The sequence below is a fragment of the Schistocerca nitens genome, chromosome 4 (genome assembly GCF_023898315.1).
Source record: "Schistocerca nitens isolate TAMUIC-IGC-003100 chromosome 4, iqSchNite1.1, whole genome shotgun sequence".
NCBI lineage: Eukaryota > Metazoa > Arthropoda > Insecta > Orthoptera > Acrididae > Schistocerca > Schistocerca nitens.
In genome coordinates this window covers 532,616,100-532,640,245 of record NC_064617.1, presented here as the reverse complement: position 1 = coordinate 532,640,245, position 24,146 = coordinate 532,616,100, and the positions used below count along the sequence as shown (strand labels likewise).

Sequence of the window (24,146 nt, the reverse complement as noted above, 5' to 3'; positions counted from 1 at the left end):
TATTGCTACAGTTTGGTTCTTTACAATTTGTCCATTTCACATCAGACTACCCCAGAAAACTGGTGATAATCTCTCTCTTCTCTTCATGTTGTAGCTGTGTAATCCGATTTCTCTCTCTTCTGGTTACTTAACACGTTCATCTATTAGTGAACTGCCCTGCATCTGAAAGTCTTAAAATGAACAGAAAAGGATGCTCCTATATTAGGTTGGTCTACAAGTTTGTAGCATTTTTGTTTTGCCTGTTGTATTCCGGTTGCTTTAGGTTTGTTTATTGATTGTCATTGTTTATTTGTAGTTCACTGTTGCTATTTGAGTTTATGTATTGTCATTTGAAGATAGTGTTGGAATTGTGGGCGCTAGAAAACGGAGTGCTAAGTGGAGTTGTGGGTGCTAGAAAATGGGAGTGCCAAGTGGGATAATTAGAATATTTCTGACATATTCTTGTGTTTGAGTTCTGTAGAGGGGTGACAACAGTGAAAGTAGCCAGAAACATTTGCATCATGTATGGGGATAATGCCATTTGACAGGGCATGGCAAGAAAGTGGTTTTCTCCTTTTAAGGAGGACCTTTTTGACAATAATGACTTTACACATTTAGGAAGAGCTTCATGTTTTGATGGAAATAGTTTAAATGCATTAATCCACAATGTCAGTTTACTCGAGAACTGGCAACTGTGATGAACTGTGATCATTCCACCCTTGTGCAATATTTGCATACAATGGGGAAGGTTCAGAATCGGATTTATGGGTCTAAGCCAAAATCACAAAAATCAACTGGTGGGCATATGTGCACCTCTGCTTGCTTGTTGCCAATTGGCTTGTGAACAACACCAAACATTTGTATCCTGCATTGTCACTGTTGATGAGAAATGGTGTCCTTATGCTAACTTAGGAAAAGAAAAGAATGGTTGAGCCCAAACAAAGCAGCAACTCCCGGTACAAAGACCTGTGCACATCCACAAAAGATAATGTTATTCATCTGGTGGAACAACTATGGTGTGGTTGCCACGAATTGCTTCCACAAGCTGTAACCATCACTGCTGACATTTATTGTCAACACCTGAGACATTTTGCAGACACACTCCAAGAGCAACAATCAGGAAGACTGGATGAAGTGGTGCTACTCCACGATAACACCTGCCTACATTCTGATAGACTGACAAAAAACACTGTACATGAGTTAAGTTGGCAAGTCTTCCCATACCCACCTTGTTAACCTGATCTTGTGTCGTCAGGTTTTCATCTTTTCCACTCTCTATCGACCGGCCTTTAAGAAACTTACCTCCTGGATGAAAATGCACTCCAAACATGGTTTCACCTCAAAACATATGATTTATACAGTCGTAGAATCAAAAAGTTATCCCAGCATTAGCATACTGTTGAAAATAGTGATGGTGACTAAAGTCTCTGCCATGTGTATCTGTTGTGTTTATTAAACTGATCGTAAAACACTACGAAATTATGCACCAACCCAACAGTTCAACAACCACTTTGATGCTAGTTTTTAGTATTATGGAACATGCATATTAAGACATATTTGGAAAATAAAAATCTCAGTTTTAAAAATAAACATAGCCGTTGTTAGCAGAGATCATGTGGAACAGAGTGTCAAAGACAAAGGTATCAGGTTGGTGACATGCTCCTTGACTTCCAGGAGGCATTCAGTACAGTTCCACACAGTTGTTTAGTGAACAAAGTATACGCTTAACATACCAGATTTGTCACTGGAATCAACACTTCCTAGCATATACTACTCGATACATAATTAATCCTTGGGCAGGCACGCCTTTGTACAAAGTGCGCTAATCACAGATAACATTATTTTTTTAGTGTTCCATTGTTGTTTTACAATTGTAAGCCAGTACCTATTTGTTAATTATTGCTTCAGCTAACAAAGTAATAAGTTGTGTTGTCGCAAATCCAAATGAGTTGCAGTAATATAAAATAAACAGCAAGCTAAGTGAGAAGAAATTTATGATACGTGCAAGAAAATTACCCAGATTCCGAGCTGGCAGCACAATACCCCAATGAGGCAGTTGTCTATGAGATAATTAGTAATGAAATAAGAGGTTGCCAAGGATGTGATGCAACTGTGCAGTGTTTAATGCTTTGAGAGGGTTATTACTACGGGGTAGGACTTGTATGTGGTAACAGAGTGATATAATGAAAGGTATATTTTATTATTGTTTAATTAAACAGTGGTTTATCTCACATAGTGTAAGTTTATTTTATCGTTGTTTAATTAAACTAGGATTAAACTGTGGTTTTGCTCATACATATTTACCTTGGCAACATAAAAACAGATATTTGTCAGCAGTCATTCTTTCTTTGCATCATTCATGAATGGAATAGGGAATGAGGGAAATGATAATGACCACAGTGAAACCACAGTGCACAATCCTCTTGCACTGATTCCACAATATTAAGGAAAATGTGGCTTTGTGCACATTTTTCACACATGATTAGTACTATTATACTTGTAAATAACTTTACAGATATATGTGGTTCAACATATAAGTGGTCTTACAGTAGTAGAGTTTTATGTCCCCTTTCTATGCCCACCCCCTTGTATTATGATTTATTGAACTTCTGTAGAGTGACAAAAAATGGCACTTAACAGTATAATTAGGAATGACCCCTTCTTGACTGAGATGAATACCTAAGCAATGAACTAAATCTTATGGAGACATTTAAACAAATTAAGTCTAATGGTCACAATTTCTATCACTTCTGAACATTATATCAGTAACTACATTGCTCCTGGTGTTCTTGCACAGATTTAAAAACTAGTATATCACAGCAGAAAACACACTACTCAAATATCTCTACCAGTCATTGAGCCTATTCTGCTATGTGGTTGAGACACTCTTGGAAACAAAGATGAAAAATAGCTGCTAATACTTGAAAGAAAATACAAAATGAACATTTTTCAATTCAAAAGTGAGTGCCCCCTAGTTTGGAGAATTTGAAAAAATGAAGAACTACACATGCTTTACAAAAACCACAGGGTACTGAGGAAGAGAATGCTACATTGGACTGCACGTGTACGTACGATGCTTGAAAACTGACTGTGTTTCAAATCTTTGTCCAGAAGACCCAATCAGACTGGAGGAAGGGGAAAAAATCCAGAACAAGGTGAAAGGATAACATCTGATGCAGTGTGGTAAAGCTGAGTGTGAGCCACAAAAGTATAGATGTTAAATGACCTGGAACTATGTGGAAGAGGAATTTTAAGCAGGTCTAAGGTCAAGTAGTCCCACACTGCAACTAAAAACGATCCGCATGTTCCACTTCATCACACACATTGTGGCAGAAGGCTAAGTTTTAATATGTTTGACAATAATCAAATTGGTCTTCATGTCTTGGTTGGCTTTATATGTGCAAAATGTTAATTACACTATTGGCTAGATTTCACATTCAGTTAGAGTATGCCAATTCTCATAACTGGTTGATTAAGGTCTACACTGCCAATAGTGCTTACCTGCAATGGATCACTTATACTAAAGCATTGTGGTGTTCATCATGAAATTGGGCTTGATGAATACTGTGCTTTAATTTCCATTGCTCTTTATAATTATTTTTCATTATAATATAAATTTTAGGGCTTATTTCAGATGCATACAAGTATAACACATACATGTTTTGCTGATCATGTTTATTTTTTTCTGTCATCAGTTGTTAGAGGAGCGTGATACTCTTCAACTAAGACTTTCGAATGCCTTAAAAGTTAACGAGGACCTTCGAAATAAGTTGGGGAAAATATCAGCGACCTCCACACCAGTTCGAAGTGTGTCACTTTCGTCCCCACACCACTCTCTTTTGAGTGGTGCAGCCTCATTGGATCAGTCTGAACTGGTTCAAGTGGGACAAACACCAGTACCTCCTCAGTCTGAGGAGGCTAAGGAAGATCTTCAGGCTCTTGCAGATAAGTTAGTAGTTTCATTGATCTAGTAAATAAAGATGTTACATTGTATTTTTGCCATTTATGTTCTGTTTGTATCACATAGTTGTTTAGTTCATGTATGAGCTTCCACATTGCTAAGCACAACACTCTAGTACAAATTTGCAGACTATTTAGTGAAAGCTTAAATGAATAAAAAAACTTAAACTTATCATATTACCTTTCTCTTTGTATTGGCTACAGACCATTGTTTGAAACATCTTAAATTTGGTTGCACGGTAGTTCTCAATCACATGTGAATATTTATTAGACTTAAAATAATTCTTGTTTTAGCTTGAAGATAAGGAAGTATTCTTGTTTTAGCATCAGTTTGGTGATATGCTTTCCATAGAAAGAATCCAGCTGCTTTCTAGAATTATCTGCTGTATTTGTTATTTTAACCCTGTATTTTGTCCTCTCCTGCTACCAAAGGCTGTCCCAACTACATAGTGTAGACTACAGACGAGATGTCACATTGAAGGACGAAAGTGAACAGCGACACAGTGAGCAGATACAGTTGCTTCAGCATAGAGGAAGTGGCATTGTGCTTGATGCCAGCTATACATTGTGTGAGTACTTGAGATGAGTATTTTTATATAAGTAGCTGTCATGTCTTCTTAATTTATTTGAAAATATTTAAGCAAGTAAAAAACATTATTTCATCCATTTCAGCCATATATTTACTTACGTGTCAATATTTCTTTTTGCTTTCATTTGTTTTTCATTTTCTTCTGTTTTTTTATGATATTTGCTAATATTGTATTTAAAAATTGGTTAATGGAGCCAAGTCCAGTGATAACAGTATCAGAAAGAGGAAGGTAAAGCCTGTGTGATCATCAGAAAGAGGAAGGGAAAGCCTGTGTGATTCTTTAGGCTTAAAAAGCTAAAATTAGGAGTTTGCATATAAAGTTTGTCTGCTAGTGCTCGTAATACTTATTCTTATTGCAATTAGACAGACACTTTAGAAACATTAAAGTCAACCCACTTAACGATAACTGTAAATAAAGGTGCTGGATCTTGTCTTTTCCAATTCATGTTCATAAATCTAGTTCAAGTTGTAACACAGGTGTGTAGTTCATTTATGAGATTCTTACTAACTTATTTAATCCATGGCACTATGGTCCTCTGAGGACCTTGTCCTCATCAATCACAGATTTCCAATCGTCTTGGTCTTCAGCACGCTTGCACCATCTCCTCATTCCCACTACTCTCTGGTTGGCTTCCACATCATATTCCAACCATCTCACATGCGGTTGTACTCTCCTCCTCCTACCACCAGGATGTCCCATCATCATCATCTTCTTCTTCAGGAGCCTTTATTCTGTCATACGCTGGACATATCCTAACCATCTTAGCCTTCCCATTTTGATTGAGGTTACCAAATCACGTTCTTTGTACAGAGCCCATATTTCTTCATTACTCCTAATTCAACGTATCTCACCTTTTTTTACAGGACCAAAAATCTTCCTCGGCACTTTCCTTTCCAATATATTTAGCTTCTTCTCCAAAGCCTCTGTCAATACCCATGTCTCGCTGCCATACATAAGAACTGGTTTGATCACTGTTTTGTAGAGTGTCAGCTTTAGTTTCCTACTTAGGTTCTTACTTTTGAGCATGGTCTGTAGTGCTTTATGTGGTCTATTGGCAGCCTTAATTCGGTTTGTTATATCTGCCTCCACTTTCTTTTCTGATGTTATTATCGAGCCAAGATAATAAAGCTATCTACTCTTTCAGAGTTGTACCCTTCTAACTGTAGATCATCTGTGTTTCTTCTAACTCTCTCAGTTACCATATACTTAGATTTCTAAACCAAGATTCTTGGCAGCAGCTTCAAACTCTTAGAAGGCTCATGTAAGTGCCTCCGTACTTGTAGCACTTATTATTACATCATCTAAGTCTAAGATTTGCAGTAGTCTATTGTGAATATTGCCTTCTGGGTTTGTGGTTATTGATCTGACTGCATTCTCTAACACCAGCTTGAATATTACTGGGGATAATGGGTCTCCCTGTCATAGGCCTTCTTCCATTGGGAATGATCTCAACAGACATCCCTGAACTTTAACCTAGCTTTTACTGTTTTCCAGGGTCATCTTAGTTAATTTTATTAGCTTCTAAGGAAATTTGAATGTATGCATTGTTTCCCACAGTGCTGATCTTTTAGCTCTGTCATAGGCCTGTTTAAACTCTATAAAGAGATGATCTAATCTTACATTATATTCGTAAGCCTTCTCCAACATCATACGTACTGTAAAGCTATGGTCAGCTGTAGACCTCCCAGGTCTAAAACCCGCCTGGTACGCACCTAGAATCTTTGCTGCTCTTCTACTTACTCTCCTGGAGAGTAAGTAGAAAAAGGATTTTGTAGATGATACTAAGCAGAGATATTCGTCAGTAGTTCTTGCACTGGTTGCGTGATCCTTTCTTATGTATGTGGCAAATGGTTGCTAATGTCAAGTCCTCTGGCATTTTCTCTGTTTCCCAAGCCATTGTAATTTTTTATATACCCTCCATACTAATATTTCACCTCCGTGTTTTATCAATTCCGCTGTTACTAAGTCGTATCCAGGAGCTTTGTTATTCCCAGGTTGCTTTATAATTACTCTTAGCTCTTCTATCGATGGTGGTTCTGTGTCCACTGCATTATCATCTCCATCCACCTCATATTCTTCTTCAGTTTCTTCTGTAGCCCCTCCATTTCTCTCTTCACTTGCGATGTGTCTGTCTGACAGTAACACTTCAAAATGTTGTGCCTATGTTTCTATTATTTTTTTCCTTTCCAACAATAAAACTGCCTGTCTCTTCTTTCAGCATGTCCATCCTTGGCTGATATCCTCTCTTTATTTGTCCCACACCATAAAAGAATTTCCTCTCGTGCTTATTTTCAAAGTAGTTTTGTATTTCATCCATCCATCCATCCATTCCCTTTCCTGTACTCTCTTTTTAATCCACACTAAATTTTTAGCTACCCTTCTCTTCTCTTTAAATGTAGCCACATTATTTCATGTTGGTCTCTGTAACATTCTTTGTCGAGTTTGATTTCTATCATATAGCACCTTTGACATCTCCTCATCAAACCATCTGTTTCTTTTCTGTTTTCCTCTTTCTCCAAGTACTTCTTGAGCTGTTGTATTTAAAGCTATCTTAGCTTCCTCCCATAGTACGTTGATATCCTTTCCCTCAATCCCACTGATCCTTTGCAACTTCTCTTGCACTTTGTTCCTATACTCTTCCATTTTCTTCTGATCTTTGAGCATCTCCACATTGTAGACTCTACGTTCCTCCAACCCAGCCCTTCTGGCTTTACTGCAATCCTTTCTAAGGTTTTGATTCTTACCAAAAGATGGCCTTCGGTCAATATCCGCTCCTCGCCGGCTAATCATATTCAAAATATCTGAGGCATGCCATCCATCTATAGTACATGATCTATTTGATTTCTCGTCAACCCATCTGGTGATACCCAAGTCTCCTTATGAATGTCTTTGTGCGGGAAACACATGCTTTTCATCATTAATCCTTTGCTAAAAGCAAATTCAATCAGTTTCCAACCATTGTTATTAGATTCCAGATGTTTACTGTGGAGACCTGTCACCAGTTGGTTCTCTTTCTCTTTACCTACTTTAGCAATGCAATCCCCCAGGATAATTTTGACATCATACTTTGGCAGCTTGTCAAATACTTGCTCCAATTTCTCATGAAATTCTTCTTTATCTTCTTTAGCTGAATCTTCCATTGGGGCATGCACACTAATCAGCGACAAGTTGGAGAAATTTTCCCTTCAGCCTCAGTCGACATAATCTGGGGTTTATTGTTTCATATTCCACCGTGGCATGACTGACGGACTTCTTTACCATAAAACCTGTTCCCAATCTATTTTCTTCTACCTCGCTATTGATCAAGGTATAGTGCTGGAGATCAGCCACCTCTGTTTGTTTCCATCTTACCTCTTGCAATGCTGCTACGTAAATTCAGTGTCTCAATAATTCCTCCTCGAGCTTCCTACTGGCTCCCACCTGAAAAATACTCCTTACATTCCATGTTTGTATATACCGAAATCGTTGCCATTTGACATGTGCTGGTTGTCGTAAGTTTGAGACAGTCCAGTTCTCTCTGTGAATTGGTTGCTGAACAGTAACTTTTTTTCCGATATGGAGTTGTTAGCCCCATGATCAGCCGCCAACCTGGAGGACCTGGATTTGTATCGGGGTTACTCCCTTAGGGAAACTGGCTTCACCACGCCTCTAGAGCCCTCCCTGCCCTATGTTTTATGTAATTGAAAATGACAAGAAAAAAGGATAGGCTTGGGTAGTCTGGTACCGAGCGCAGTGAGTTTTGAGTCAGCGCCAGATGGCGGGGAACTAGATGACCACTAGAGGACTCTGCAGCAGTCGCGCCGTAAGCTGTGGCTGCGTGTGCTCCTAGCCCGAGTCTAACTTGAGGGCGCCACTGTGGAGCACGTGATCCCAGCACCCAATAACAACATACCCTGTCCTGTATTTAGGCAGCTGCCTCTCACTCAGTGAGGCAGTCTGGTATTCGCGTTGATCGGTTGATATCTTGCTTACAGACATAGTGTTTACATTTTGTGTGCTTACTTCCCGTTTACGAGTGGATGTCGTTTTGATTTTGTGAGGTTATCTATTGTGACCCTGTTGCTTAATACTTTGTCATTGATCTTGGTGTCTTGCTCGGTTGTCTGTTGTGCCTGTCCTTCCATTCCCATATGTCCCTGTCCTTCCATTCCCGTTCGTCCATCTTGTCTGTTTGTGGGCCGCTCCCATTTGGTCCCGCCGCATTTTCATTTGCGGCAACCCCGCGACCATTCCCATCGCAGTTACATTTTGCCAATGACGTAAACGGTAGTCGTTGTTCGCATGGAGCTAAGTTGGTCTGTCTTCTGGAACAACAGCAGCAGCAGCAGATCCATTTAGACATTTTACAGAAGTCGATGCGGTTGCTAACGGACAAAGTCAATGCCAGGGACACGCTACCACAACAGCTTCCGAGTCCTTGGATGTCCGATGCTTTCCCATGTCCGCCGTCGTTCCCACCATTTAATGACGCTAATGAAGACTGGGAAACATACTTACATCGGCTGAAACAACATTTGATGGCTTTTCAGGTCACGGATGACCCCTTGCAACACTCGTTGTTTTTGTCTTGGGCCTCCCCAGACACATTCTTTCTTCTCCTCAAGTTGGCACCCTTGTCCTATCCTGTGGCTCTCTCTCTCCAGGAGATATATCTGTTGCTGACAAACTATTATTCACATTGCTACCAAGTGGTCGCCTCTCGGCTGGAATTCCACCAGTACCATAAACAACCTGGTCAGTCATATCGTTCCTGGGTTACGGACTTGCAGGGTCGATGCAATTTTACATGCGCCAATCAGCAGTGTAAGGCTTCATATGTGGACTCCCTGATCCGGGATGTGGTGGTTCAGCTGGCTCCCAATCCAGAGGTCCGCACTGCGGCGTTGAAACTCGATAATCCCTCATTGGAAGAGATTCTCCACATTGCCCACTAATTTTAAATTGCTCAGGCGGCTAATGAGCATCTCATGGCATGGCCGCAAGTGGCGGCGATCAGTGCATCTCTGCGGGTTCCGTCCTCACGACGTTGACGTGGCCCGGCTAACAGAGGCCAGTGTCGTCAGGACTCCTCTTTTTCCGACATCTCTATGGCTTCACAGCCTCACGAGGCCCACTTCCGTCTTGCCCACAGTGCTTTACTGCACACTCTTGAGCTGATTACCCCTACTGCTGGAAAACTTGCATGCTGTGTGAGGAGGGGGGCCACATCCGATCTGTTTGTTGTAGTCACTTGACTCACTTCCATCCTGCCCCTCCTGGGCCCCAGGATACCGTACATGCTCTGCAATTGGTCGTCCTGCTGGAGGACCCATCAACACGGAAGCTATTCCTCACGCTCCGTCTTTTTACTGAGGATGTCAGCTTTCAGGTCAACACTGGGGCCACTGTTTCCCTGATTAATATTGGGTCATGTACCGTCCTGGGCTCCCCTGCATTGTCACCTCCATCTCGGTGTTCGGTTGCCTACGGCGACGGTTCCATTCCCCTTCATGAGCAGTTCATCGTCCAGGTGACATACAAACATGTTCCCCGGCTCTTTACCCTATTTGTCGTCAACCATCTGTCGGCTTCAAATATTTTTGGCCTGAATGCGTTTCAGCTGTTTGGCTTTTCAATTTCTGATGAAGTTTGAACCATGATTTATTTTCAAAGAAAACGGACCACTCAATTCATAAATAACCGCCTTCCCGCGGGTGGGCAAACTGAGAAGAATGGTGGGACGACCCCAAAACAAAGTGGTTGGTGACCTCACCAAGAAAACAAGTAGAATTTAACAAGTAAATGAAACAACATATCACCAATCACTTAACTTCTAATAAACTGCGATTTCTGGAGAAAACCTGGCGTAGCACCCCCAAATCCCTCTCTCGAACCGTCCACTGCCAGACGCTTCAACGGATGCAGGAAGGTACGCCGATCTCCCATATCACTGCGTCGCAGCTTGCACCAGCCAGACCGATGTTGTTGGTTGACTTCTGTTGCTCTCGTGTCGACCGCGAAGCCACTACCCCTCGCTATACGGTGCGGCCCACTGGACTCACGTGGCGACCTCACAAGCGCCTACGCCCAAGGCGGACAAGTCATCTTGTGTCTCACTGCGCGACCGACCAACTGATTGATCCAACCGCCAATGACCATTGCTTGAGCAACTCGAGCAGACTGGTGGCCTAACGCGCAGACTCAGATGCAGGAACTAAGCCCCGACCAGGCGACCACTCGCCGAGTTCTCTTACTGGCGGAGTGGAAAGACTCTCATTTATCCAGCTTTGAAGGTTGATCTGAACGAAAGACATACTAGTACTCCAGACGACAGACAGACACTAACTGCCTCACAAATTCGGACGACAGACAGACTAGCAAGCTGGGGATGAGAGACTGACCCAGACTGGTCCTTGGCGAGCTCATAGCGCCCCTTAAATGCACATGACCAGCAACCTTTCTCACCAGAGGGAGACACCAAAGCTGCGATTGCCACAGCGGCACCACCGCCAGAAACGGAGGGTGACTGCTTCACACTACGCGCTACGGCGCGCTCTTCAAAACAGTAATTTTTACCACGGTTCAAAGTTAAGCTTGTTTCCACGGCTGTTCCTTTTCAGGATGATCTATGCTAGGCTTTTGCATCATTGTTTGCAACGGATCTCTGGTGTGCTTTACGTTTTCAGGCACTCATCGCTCTTTGGCCAGATGCGCAGCATCGCTTTTTCCAGGCCAGACCCATTTCGGTGGCCTTACGGCCTGCAGTCAAGCAGGAACTTGATTGGCTCCAGGCTGCTGCCGTCCTAGGACACTTACCCCATTCCCCAACAGGAAGACCTTCTTGCCAAGCTTGCGGCGGGAGAGTACTTTTCTAAGATCGACCTGGCTGAGGTATACCACCAGTTACCCTTGTATGCCGATTCCCAGAACATCATGGTTATCAACACACCTTTCGGATTATACAACTACAAGTGCCTTCCATTTGGTGTCTCTTCAGCGCTGGCAATTTTCCAGCAGTTGCTGGAGCAGCTCACACAGCCTTTCCCAGCCTGTGTGAATTATCTGGATGACATCTTGGTCATCAGGCATACCCGCCAGGAACATTTGCACAACCTCAGCACCTTATTTCATGCTCTGCAATCTGCAGGTTTACGCTGTCGGCTGGACAAGTGCTGTTTTTTTCTTCCGATAGTGGAATACATAGGCCACTGACATAGCAAAGATGGCATTCGCCCTTTGGATCGCAATGTCGTGGCATTGAGGCTCTTCCTCGTCCCAGGGACTTATCTGAACTCCAGGTGTTTTTGGGCAAGGTTTCTTATATTACTTAAAGCTCTTACCCAAGTTGCCTCTGTTGCTCAACCCCTCAATCACTTGAATCACAAAGTGGTGTCTTTTGATTGGACTCCTGCCTGTGACCAGGCATTTCTCCCTTTAAATTCGATGCTGAAGTCCGCCCCTTGCCTTATTCCCTTCTCTCCGAACCACCCCTTGGTTGTGGTGGCTGATATGTCGGCATACGGCATTGGAGCAGTTCTCACACATCGGAATACCGATGGCTCAGGACAGCCCATCGCTTATGCATATAAGACGTTGACCCCGACATTACGGAACTATTCTCAGATTGAAAGGAGGCCCTGACGATAGTGTTCGCCGTTGAAAAATTTCACATCTATCTCTTTGGGACAAAGTGCACCCTCCTGATGGACCATAAACCCTTAGTTACGCTTTTTGGACCCCACTCTCACCTTCCAGAGAGGACGGCTCAATACGGAATTACACATACACCATCTGATATAAGCCCACCACCCACCATGCTAACGCGGACGCTTTGTCACGTCTCCCAGCAGGCCCCGATCCTGCATTTGACCAACAGGAGGTCCTCTGCTTTCACATTCATTCCGCTCGCTAGGATGCGCTGGACGGTCTGCCTCTTATGGCTGCTCACATTGCCATGGCTACACTAGGAGACCCTATCTTGCAGCAGGTTCTCCGCTACGTGGTCCATGGTTAGCCATCCTATCTTACTCATCTCATGCAAACTGACTTCAGCACTTGGTGCCATGTGTCCCACCAGCTCTCCATGGTCGATGATGTCCTTCTGTTGGTCACGGAGTTGGATGCCCATTGGATGGTCATCCCTCTGGATTTTCGACATTGCGTGCTCAGTTTGTTACACCACTAGCACGTGTATTGGCCCGGCATCGATGGCGATATTGACCGCCTGGTCCGCAGCTGCACTGTGTGTGCGAGTCACCAGGCAAGGCCCCCTCAGTCATTCTCACCCTGGCCTGTGCCCTGCTGGGCCTGAGATCACATCCATCTTGATTTTGCGGGCCCGTTTTTGGGGTCCAAGCGGTTACTTATCATTGATGCCTACTCCAAATATCCATATTTCGTCTGCATGGCATCCACCACCACAGAGTCACACTCATGGCCCTGTACCATAATCTGCTGAAATTGGTGTAAAATATGGGAGTCGTGATTGAGTTACATAAGGCACTCCTTTCTGTTAAGGAAATTTGAGTGAAGTTTTAACAAGGATTTGGGTATAAAATTGTGAGTCATTCAAAAGACTTGGGCAACATAAGAATTACAAGTTGTCCGTTATGCATGGATGATGTTAGTGGATTGAGGAAGTTTCACAGTTCCTAGTTCCAGGCAGCTGCGAAAAACAGAACCTGGCTTGGACTGTGACATCACTTGAGTAGCTACTACAATGTTTAGTGCCAGACAAACATCTACTATATCCTGGGTATCACCTAAAATCACAGGCAGCTATTTCGAGGTAGGTGGATGGTGTTCATAGACTTTGCGGCGGTGCTGTTCTTTCCGTGCCTTTACGATGGACCTGCACCTACCTGTGAACATTGTCTCAGCAGGTCATCAGTAGGAAAGCCGAGTGAAACCTACTGTACTTCGACGTGAACCAGGCTGCAATTAAAGTCACTAATCTATGTTTTGGAAGAAAGTTTTGTCACTAAATGAAATGTTGGAAATTTTGTCCTCAATTAATAGATTCTGAAACTTCGGTGAACAAGTATCACTGCCAAGCACATGCTAGTCTTAATACAGTCACTCACAATCCCTTTCACTCACCTTAGCAAGTTTATGGTGTTGCATTTCCTGAAAACGTAATAGCTACAAAAATACTGATTGTTTTTGATTGAGAATGCTTGCCAAATATGAAGTCTGTCGGTACCAAATGCAGTCACAGTTTTCAGCCACCGACCTGCTCAATACACCACGCGGAATATATGTCATTTCTCGTCACAAAATTCACTTAAAAATTTCTGAAATTTCTACACACACATCGGAATAATTGTGCCGTCACTTTCCAACACTTTTGATGTATGGAGCACTGTTAGATCCGGCAACAAATCGTTTCCATCGGAACTACTACTACTACACACGTCCGATCTGTTTCATGGCTAGGCTTTGACTCTTCTCTAGAATAATCTAAGTCTTTTCTACGAGCAGAGAAAGGCACGTGAAGAATATTGCTTTACCGTTGGTCAGTTTACTCAACAGCCAATAGCAAAACAACATTCTCCCGCGGCAGTCTGTGCTTTTCATCAATAACCAATCGCAAAATAGTAAACCTCACAACTGCACTTTTTACCGACGTAATTATCTAATATGTTGAAGATTTGCTTATGCATAAAGTTAATTACTATTGTTATTTATACCTGAATTAACTTTCCCTTTACCATAAACTTACTTTACAAATCTACTCTACAAAAATCCCCTTTGTTCATATTCATACTACTTCAAAATGTTCCCACACTAAATCCTACTACATAACTCATTAAACAATTATCTTCAGATTAACATTAATCCACACTCACACATCATTCATACTGCTAAAACACATTTATAACACTTTACATACACAAAAAGACATAAGAACACTTTATGAAAATACTATAACAGCTTATGAAAACCATTCTATTACTTTAGTGCACTCTAGTGGGCACAATCGAAACTAAAATCCCAGTCCCCGTATCCAATATTGTCCTTTATCGGCTTATACATAAACTACGTGCGCGTCCAGTCTCGCGTCACCATGTGTCACTCTCCAGCTCTGAGATACATCTCCCACATAACCGCCTCCAAGGCAGGATCCTTACATGGCGTTACGCCTCACACCCCCTATGATTATAAAATTTGATTCCAAAAAGTTTTAATAGTATACTAATATTGATCCTGACTTAAAATTACAAAATATTTCACAAAAAGTATTCTCATTCTTATAGACTAAAATCACAAATCTCTTACTTCGGACTTGGCAGTCTATAACTAACCTAGTCTAAAATCTTTAATTTCTTTTATAATAATCCTCTTACTTGAAAACATTCTTACATTTACTTTTTCAATGTTTTTTTTTTTTTTCCAGGCACTGCGGTTGGTGTCCTATTTAATAATAGTATTTTGTCCTACCTTAAAAAAATCTGCACATAACTATCGCCTCTTTATCACTAATTCTTCCGTGAGTCTTGAGTATGGCACCTTGCATTGTAGCATCCATAACAAACCTGTGTTCTCCACTTATTAGTTCCTCCATGGTTTACATGCATTGCTGTCCCTGAAACCATACTTCCGTCTAAGCCTACTTCCTTTATATGCATCCTAATATACAATTGCTTATAGTATAGGAGATTATTTACATTTTTTACTATTTAGTTTAACTTGAATTCAAATGAAAGTAAATTAACAGAGTATTGCTTACTCAAATCAGCAAGATCAAATCTATTCGAAAATCTTTTCTAAAATTTCCTTCTTTTCCAAAAACTTAATGAATTTAAAAGAACTAGTTGCTGTTGCAAGCAAATGTTATATTCATTTTTTCTGTTTAACTTTCACTCAACTTGAAAATATTTAATGGTAAAAAACACATTTCCTATAAACAATTATTTACAAACATTTTATAATACATAGTTACCACTTTTTATGTAGTGTCTCTTTTCATCACTTCTTCCTCATAGTTTCACCACTATGTAACATAAATCAAGAATTGTATTTACAAAATATACATATATTTTCCACATTCATTCATACTCCACTCGTAAAAAATATTCTTCACCTAGATGTCCTTAACTAACTGCCCTTGTCACGTCTGGTTATTCTCATATTTGTATATGTCACTCAGCCTTCAATCACAAACTGACCCCCATCTCTTTCACCACAAAACTTACTTCATCCTAGTCCCATGACTCCATCTTACACCTACAAACACACCTTCCCTGATAGAGAAGAATATTACAGAAGATAGATTCAGCTCAGAATGATTAGAAGAGGAAGACCGGCAATACGAAAAGAAAATGAAATAGCACTGCCAGTAACTTGAGCACCTGGTGTTTGTCAAACACCTAGCATTCCATAGGTTGCAATGCCTCTGAGGCCTCCAAGCTTAACTCACATCTACCTCAGGGTCCACCCCCACATCATCTCCATACTCATTGTAGTCCCCCAAACCCTCTGTCCTTCTACAATACCTAACTGGTATACTGGCTACTTCTTCATCGATCACATTGTCTTTTCAAAAAAATGGCACAACCACATCTTTCCCATTTATTTCTAAAATTATTACACTTTCTTTAAAATTTAATCTCTCTTTGTAATGGTTAAAGAAATCTACACCAATCAACATTTTTATAACAGATCAGGAATTATAAAGAACTTATAGAATACTTCCACCCCATTTATTTTCACTGGCAACACAACTTCATGTCTAACAGGTTTTTTCACTTTTCCAGTAGCTACAATAATCTGTACCCCCATTACTGGCATAATTACAAGATCATTCCCTTTTTGCAATGATTCTAACCAACCTTTACTCACAGCACATAAATCACTACCTGTATCTGCTAAACACTGTAACTCTTCATCACACACTTGCAGACTAATTATTGGTTGATTCAATACTTTCCTTTCTTTGCTAGTATCAGCACCCTCCTCCAACAAGTCGTTCACAACATCTCTTCTATCGAAACCTTGCCTGTTTCCGGAAATTACACAGATTTTTGCAGAACCACCTTCACCACTTTTTTCCCCCCATACTAAGTATTCTATCCACTAGTGACAACTCAAAACTCCCTTCTAGCACTTCGCTATTCTCCATTATAGCCTTTCTCTCTTCCCTTTCTCCACTATTAACTGGTCGACCCCCATTTTGGTCACCATCCTCCTGCTTCTCCCTAATAGCCTCACAAATATCATCATTTATAGACGCTAATATTTCCTCCACACTGGCATCACTTAATTTCCTGTAATTCTGCAGCCTCTGTACTTTCTCCTTCCTCAGAACATGACTCGACTTCAACTTGGTTGCTAACCACTTTCTTGCAATCGGATTCTGTCACATCTTCCACTAATACGCCATCCCTCTCGTCTGCAATACAGTGCTTATCTTGTTTATGTCTACCCAAAAAATCCTCCAAACCTCCATTAAATGTACAGATTTTTACGTAGCTCGTTCCGTCTGTTGCTACTACCTTCTCCTGTACCTCCCTTACAGTCCCTGTCTGGTTACTATTAACACATACAAAAGGTTTTGCTAGCGGGCTCAAACTACTACTTCCCGTCTGGTAAATGCTAGCCCTTCCACAGACGGCATTTAGTTTGACGGATTCTGTAATTCGGTGTCCTTTCTTACGTTTACCCCTCTCTGCTGCTGCCTTTGCACAACATCATTCTCTTGCACTGGAGAATAAGATCGATAATCGTGCACCTGTTCCCCATTACTTCGCCTATCATTTGCAGGATAGCCCCACCTCCCGGCACCTCTGCCCCTGCCATTTCCACGGAACATGCCAATTCTGTTAATGTTTACATTATGTCGCGGTCCTGCATCATTTGGTGGCCTGTCATTACGATTTGCATGTTCCTCCTCATGCAATAATTTTTTGACCCTCTCCAAATAACTAATGAACTTATGTACATCATCCCTTGGCGCTGCAATAAGTTTGTTCCGCCAGTGCATAGGTATTTTACCTTCCAAACCCATAACAATTTGCTCTGGCTCGATTTTGTTGTTCAAGTATGACAAATTTGTCATCCACTTTAACGCGAACATTTTTACACTTTCCCTTCTGGGATTAAACTTTTCCCCCGCCCAGAAGCTATTTAATAACTCCATCTGTGTTTGCTTACCCCAGTATTCTTTCAAAAATGCCTCTTTAAATTTATCCAAAGTATCGTACTGTTCAGTAGCCATAACCCCCCAAGTTCTGGCCTCTCATGAGAATTTTGACGTAATAAAACCTATTTTTTGTTTGTCTGACCATAAACTAGGTAACACACCTTCAAAATCATTCGAAAATTCTTTTGGATGCACATTTCCTGTTGGATCAAAACGTAAAAACTGTCTGTTAGTGACATATGAAATTTCAGATGATTCTGCCACAAAACTACACCCACTACTGTTAATTCCATGTTTGAGGTTAGTTTCAACTTGGCATAGTCTACTGTCATGCTCATCCAACCTACTTTCCACCTCTTCTACTTGGTTAGTTAGCTGAAGAACATTTTTTTTTTCAGACTCAACTACTCGTTCTGACACAATTTTTACTTCATTCATACATTTGTCAGATTCAGACTGATTTTACTGGCTAACACTTTGTGATCAGTTTCACATACAGATTCTACGGCCACTATTTTAACCTGTACTTTTTGTGGACCTTCTTTAATTTCATCTACTCTTTGTTTGTTTCCAATAGCAACTCTTTTCAAAGCCTCTGTTAATTCACCTTTTACAATGCTAACAGATCTTTTGCAATTATTCTCAACTCGAGAAATTTTGTCATCTACTTTATTTTCTAATGACTTCAATTCATTTTCCCACATTTCTTTTAAAACAGCAGTCTGATTTTCAAGTTTTTCAGTAAAACCACTGTCAAGTTTTTTGAGTTTACTATTAATTTTTTCAGCCAAATTAAATTGTTCTTGTATAGAGCCCATTAAAACGGCAAACATTTCCTGCATACTTCCTAGTTCCATTTTTGGCATCACTGTTTCTTGTTTACCTTGTTCCACCAGCACTATACCAAATTTGGTAGCCACATTTGATACATTTGATTCAGTAACATTCCCAACACTATCATCACACACCTGATCATTACTGAGTTCATGCTTAATGTCACTTTTTGAATTAGTATTATCCCCACTAGTTACTTTAACAGACATACTTGAAGCAGACTCAATTCCACTGTCCGTAAATAACATAGAAATATCATCAAAAACATCCCCTTTTATTTTAACATCTACTCCTTCTCTCTGTTCAGGTGTGCTAGTGTTTGAAGCACACACACTGAATAAAAGTTCTTCCTCCTTCACCGTATTCACAAAATCTTTATCACTTGCCATGTTTCTCAGTCTTTCAGCACACACACAACAGATGTAACAAAGTTGACTTATCTTTTGTCGAATGCTGTAGCCTCGGCGTGTTGAAACTGCGAGTCCGATCCCCTGCGGCTGCCATAACAGTTTCTGGGCCCCCGCTTGTCGTGTAGGCTGACCGCAGCGCTGCCCCGTTGTACTGCTCGCCGCCGTCGCTAAGATGCCATCTGCTGCTTCGCTGTGCTTCCTTCGCTACTACAGCCATTGCGTATCATCATCTTTCTTGCAACTCCAGCAACTTGAAACGGGTTCCGTTCAAACTTCTGCTAGTTCCGATTCACTAAATTCTTTCACTAACGTTCACTGTTCAGTCCATCAAAATCTTTCTCTCAACTGCGGATACAAATTACTACGGCTTTAGTGTTTCCCGGCACTGATGCACCACGTGCGGCGGCGCGATTCTTTCCGTCCCTTTACGACGGACCTGCACCTACCTGTGAACATTGTCTCAGCAGATCATCAGTAGGAAAGCCGAGTGAAACCTACTGTTCTTCGACGTGAACTAGGCTGCAATTAAAGTCACTAATCTATGTTTTGGGAGAAAGTTTTGTCACAAAATGAAAGGTTGGAAATTTTGTCCTCAATTAATAGATTCTGAAACTTAGGTGAACAAGTATCACTGCCAAGCCCGTGCTAGTCTTAACACAGTCACTCACAACCCCTTTCACTCACCTTAGCAAGTTTATGGTGTTGCATTTCCCGAAAAAGTAATAGCTACAAAAATACTGATTGTTTTTGATTGAGAATGCTTGCCAAATATGAAGTCTGTCGGTACCAAATGCAGTCACAGTTTTTAGTCACCGACCTGCTCAATACACCACGTGGAATATATGTCTTTTCTCGTCACAAAATTCACTTAAAAATTCTGAAATTTCCACACACACATCGGAATAATTATGCCGTCACTTTCCAACACTTTTGATGTATGGAGCACTGTTAGATCCGGCAACAAATCGTTTCCATCGGAACTACTACTACTACACGCGTCCGATCTGTTTCATGGCTAGGCTTTGACTCTTCTCTAGAATAATCTAAGTCTTTTCTACGAGCAGAGAAAGGCGCGCAAAGAATATTGCTTTACCATTGGTCAGTTTACTCAAGAGCCAATAGCAAAACAACATTCTCCCGCGGCAGTCCGTGCTTTTCATCAATAACCAATCGCAAAATAGTAAACCTCACAACTGCACTTTTTACCGACGTAATTATCTAATATGTTGAAGTTTTGCTTATGCATAAAGTTATTTACTATTGTTGTTTATACCTGAATTAACTTTCCCTTTACCATAAACTTACTTTACAAATCTATTCTACAAAAATCCCCTTTGTTCATATTCATACTACTTCAAAATGTTCCCACACTAAATCCTACTACATAACTCGTTAAACAATTATCTTCATATTAACATTAATCCACACTCATGCATCATTCATACTGGTAAAATACATTTATAACATTTTACATACACAAAAAGACATAAGAACACTTTATGAAAATACTATAACAGCTTATGAAAACCATTCTATTACTTTAGTGCACTCTAGTGGGCACAATCGAAACTAAAATCCCAGTCCCCGTATCCAATATTGTCCTCTATCGGGTGATACATAAACTACGTGCGCGTCCAGTCTCGCGTCACCATCTGTCACTCTCCAGCTCTGAAACACATCTCCCACTTAACCGCCTCCAAGGCAGGATCGTTATAAGGTGTTACGCCTCAACTTCATGTGTCAGAACATACCACAGCCAGCTTATAATGCTGTCCTGAAAGAAGAATTAATGGTTAATAATGGTGAAAGTTTGAAATCTTTGTCATGAGTAGGTTTTGCTTGGTTGCTAATAAAACTTGTACGACAGTGAAACAGCTTGTCCCTATGTAAGATCAATCGAGATGATGCAGTAGTTAAGACATCAGACTCGTATTCAATAGAAGTGAGGTTCAGACCACCTTCCACCCAACCAAATTTAAGTTTTACATGGTTTTGGATTTATTTCCTTGTCCTACTCAAGAATTTTCTCTGTTTCTAAAGATTTAATCATCAGTGGGGTGATAAACCCAAACCATCCTTCCTTCGTATGTGTAAAGCTGTAACACAAAGGATAACATGGTTTGGATAATAGTTCGTTGCAGTGACAAAGCACTGTTCATGTAGGTAATACTGCCCAGTTGAGCACACATTAAAACACCATTCATTTAATTATATTGCCACTCTTACTCTGCCAATGGACTGTTCACTGCCAACAATAGTGTTAACAGCAACCAACATGTGTTAAATTTCCTCACCACCTCAGTACCAGAGTATGCTCCAGTTGAGCATTTGTGGAACATGACTTAATGAGGAAGCTTGTTAACAATGACACAGGAAACACCAACATTTAGAAAATCTGTGACCGTATCTTCACAAAAGTGAGGGCTTTGCATAGTCGTCAGTCATCTGTTTGTTTTGAACGGCTTGTGAGATAAAAGAGATGAAATAAGATTGTTAAGGATGGATATGTACTGCGCCTGTTGTGTTCGGATTCAGGGGGGATTGGCCGTGGTCTGTAAACAGCTGGAAGCTGTGTTGGCCATGGTTGACAGGCTCCAGGCTGTTGCCCTGGGCAACGGTGACATTTGGACACCTGAGGTGAGTGCTTTGGCCGCTGGAACCTGTAGCATCACCTGGGATCTCTGATGCCACTGCACCCTCGGATTCGGACATCCCTGGTGGTCGACACTTGCCTTACGGTGATTGGCGAACCATGGCGGGGTTGCGAATCCCTGGGCGGAAGGAGTTGGTGCTGGCCGCAAGGCCAGGCCCTTACGCCTCCGTAACAGGTTTAAGGTACTGCCCAATGCTGAAAGTAATTCTGAGCCAGCAAGGGCAGCCTCATCTGTTGCGGCAGTGGCCGGTCTTCCCGAGAAATCTGGACAAGGGCAGAGGGTGGAATTGCTTGTCATTGGGAACTCCAGTGTTAGGTAGGTGATGAAGCCCCTTAGGGATATGGCAGCTAAGGACGGGAAGAAAGCCAATGTGCACTCCATGTGCGTACCGGGGGGAGTCATCCAAGATGTGGAAAGGGTCCTTCTGGATGCCATGAAGGGCACAGGGTGCAGCCAACTGCAGGTGGCAGCTCTGTTGGCACTAATGATGTGTGTCGCTATGGTTCGGAAGAGATTCTCTGTGGTTTCCAGTGGCTATCTGAGTTGGTGAAGACTGCCAGTCATGCTAGTGAGATGAAGGCAGAGCTCACCATCTGCAGCATTGTCGAAAGGTTCGATTGTGGACCTTTGGTGCAGAACCGAGTGGGGGATCTGAATCAGAGGTTCAGATGGTTCTGCGACCGTGTGGGCTGCAAATTCCTCGACTTGTGCCATAGGGTGATGGGGTTTCAAGTTTTGCTAAATAGGTCAGGTGTCCACTACACACAGGAGATGGCTACATGGGTAGCAGGGGCTGTGTGGTGTGGATTGGGCGGTTTTTTAGGTTAGACAGTCTCAGGAAAGATGAAAAAGGGCTCCAGTCTCAAAGGATACAGAGCAAAGAAATGACGAGAATCGACCAAGCAACAGTCGGTACTGTAGATGTAAATTGTCGTAGCTGTATTGGAAAAGTACCAGAGCTTCAAGTGCTGATAGAAAGCACTGAAGCTGAAATCATTATAGGAACAAAAAGTTGGCTAAAGCCGGAGATAAATTTTGCCGAAATATTTACAGATTCGCAAACCGTGTTCAGAAAGGATAGATTAAATAAAGTAGGCGGTGGTGTGTTTGTGTCTGTTGGTACTAGTTTACCTTGTAGTGAAGTTGAAATAGATAGTTCCTGCGAATTACTATGGGTAGAGGTTATACTCAACAGCCGTACCAAAATAATAATTGGCTCCTTCTACTGACCCCCCCCCCCCCCCTCTCCCCTGCCTCAGATGATATAATAGCTGAATGGTTCAAAGAAAACTTGAATCTCATTACAAATAAGTACTCCACTCATACAGTTATAATTGGTGGAAACTTCAATCTACCCTCGATTTGTTGGCAAAAATACATGTTCAGAGCCGGTGGTAGACAGAAAACATCTTCCGAAATTGTACTAAATGCTTTCTCTGAGAATTACTTTGAACAATTACTTCATGATCCCACACGAATTGTAAATGGTTGCGAAAACGCACTTGACCTCTTAGCCACAAATAATCCTGATCTAATAGAGAGTGTCATGACGGATATATGGATTAATGAATGCAAGGTCAGCAAGGCTCAAAACCATATCAACCAAAACCACTAAAAATAAATGCAGAATATATATATTTAAAACAGCAGATAAAAATTCGCTTGACGCCTTCCTAAGACAGAGTCTCCATTCCTTCCAAGTTAATGATGTAAGTGTAGACCAGATATGGCTCAAATTCAAAGATACAGTATTGACAGCGATAGACAGATTCATACCGCATAAGTTATTAAGAGACGGGACTGATCCACCATGGTACACAAAACACGTCAGAACACTGTTGCAGAAGCAACAAAAAAAGCTTTCCAGATTCAGAAGAATGCAAAATCCCCAAGACTGACTAAGTTTCACAGAAGCTCGAAATTTAGTGTGGACGTCAATGCGAGATACTTTTAATAGTTTCCACAATGAAACATTGTCTCAAAATATGGTAGAAAACCCAAAGAGATTCTGGTTGTATGTAAAGTATACCAGCGGCAAAAAGCAGTCAATACCGTCACTGTGCGATTGTGATGGAAATGTTACCGATGATGGTGCCACTAAAGCAGAGTTACTAAATACAGTTTTCTGTAAGTCCTTCACGAAAGAAGACAAAGTAAATATTCCAGAATTTGAAACAAGAACAGCTGTTAGCATGAGTGACATAAAAGTAGATATCTTAGGTGTTGCGAAACAACTCAAATCACTTAAGAAAGGCAAGTCTTCCAGTCCAGATGGTATACCAGTCGGGTTCCTTTCAGAGTATGCAGACACAATAGTACCTTTCTTAGCAATCGCATACAACTGCTCACTTGACGAAAGGATCACTAACTTGACAAAAGGTCTGTTTCTAAAGACTGGAAAGTAGCACAGGTCACGCCAATGTCCAAGAAAGGAAATAGGAAAACCCATTGAATTACAGACCCATATCACTGGCCTCAATTTGCAGTAGGATTTTGGAGCATATACTGTTGTTGTGGTCTTCAGTCCTGAGGCTGGTTTGATGCAGCTCTCCACGCTACTCTATCCTGTGCAAGCTTCTTCATCTCCCGGTACCTACTG

At 41.4% G+C, this 24,146-nt stretch overlaps 1 protein-coding gene across 4 annotated transcripts in view; it reads left to right on the top strand.

The window, feature by feature from the left end:
• Window positions 1-24,146, top strand: part of LOC126253197 (centromere-associated protein E-like) — a 178,394-nt gene that overhangs the window by 130,595 nt on the left and 23,653 nt on the right. For 3 of the 4 annotated variants that reach the window (XM_049954365.1, XM_049954363.1, XM_049954364.1), the window contains 2 exons: window positions 3,675-3,928; window positions 4,372-4,508. In XM_049954365.1, coding sequence (XP_049810322.1) covers window positions 3,675-3,928; window positions 4,372-4,508 — 391 coding nt within the window. Of the gene's footprint in view, window positions 1-94; window positions 206-3,674; window positions 3,929-4,371; window positions 4,509-24,146 lie in introns of those variants that run through there. The other variant, XM_049954366.1, reaches the window with a different exon arrangement.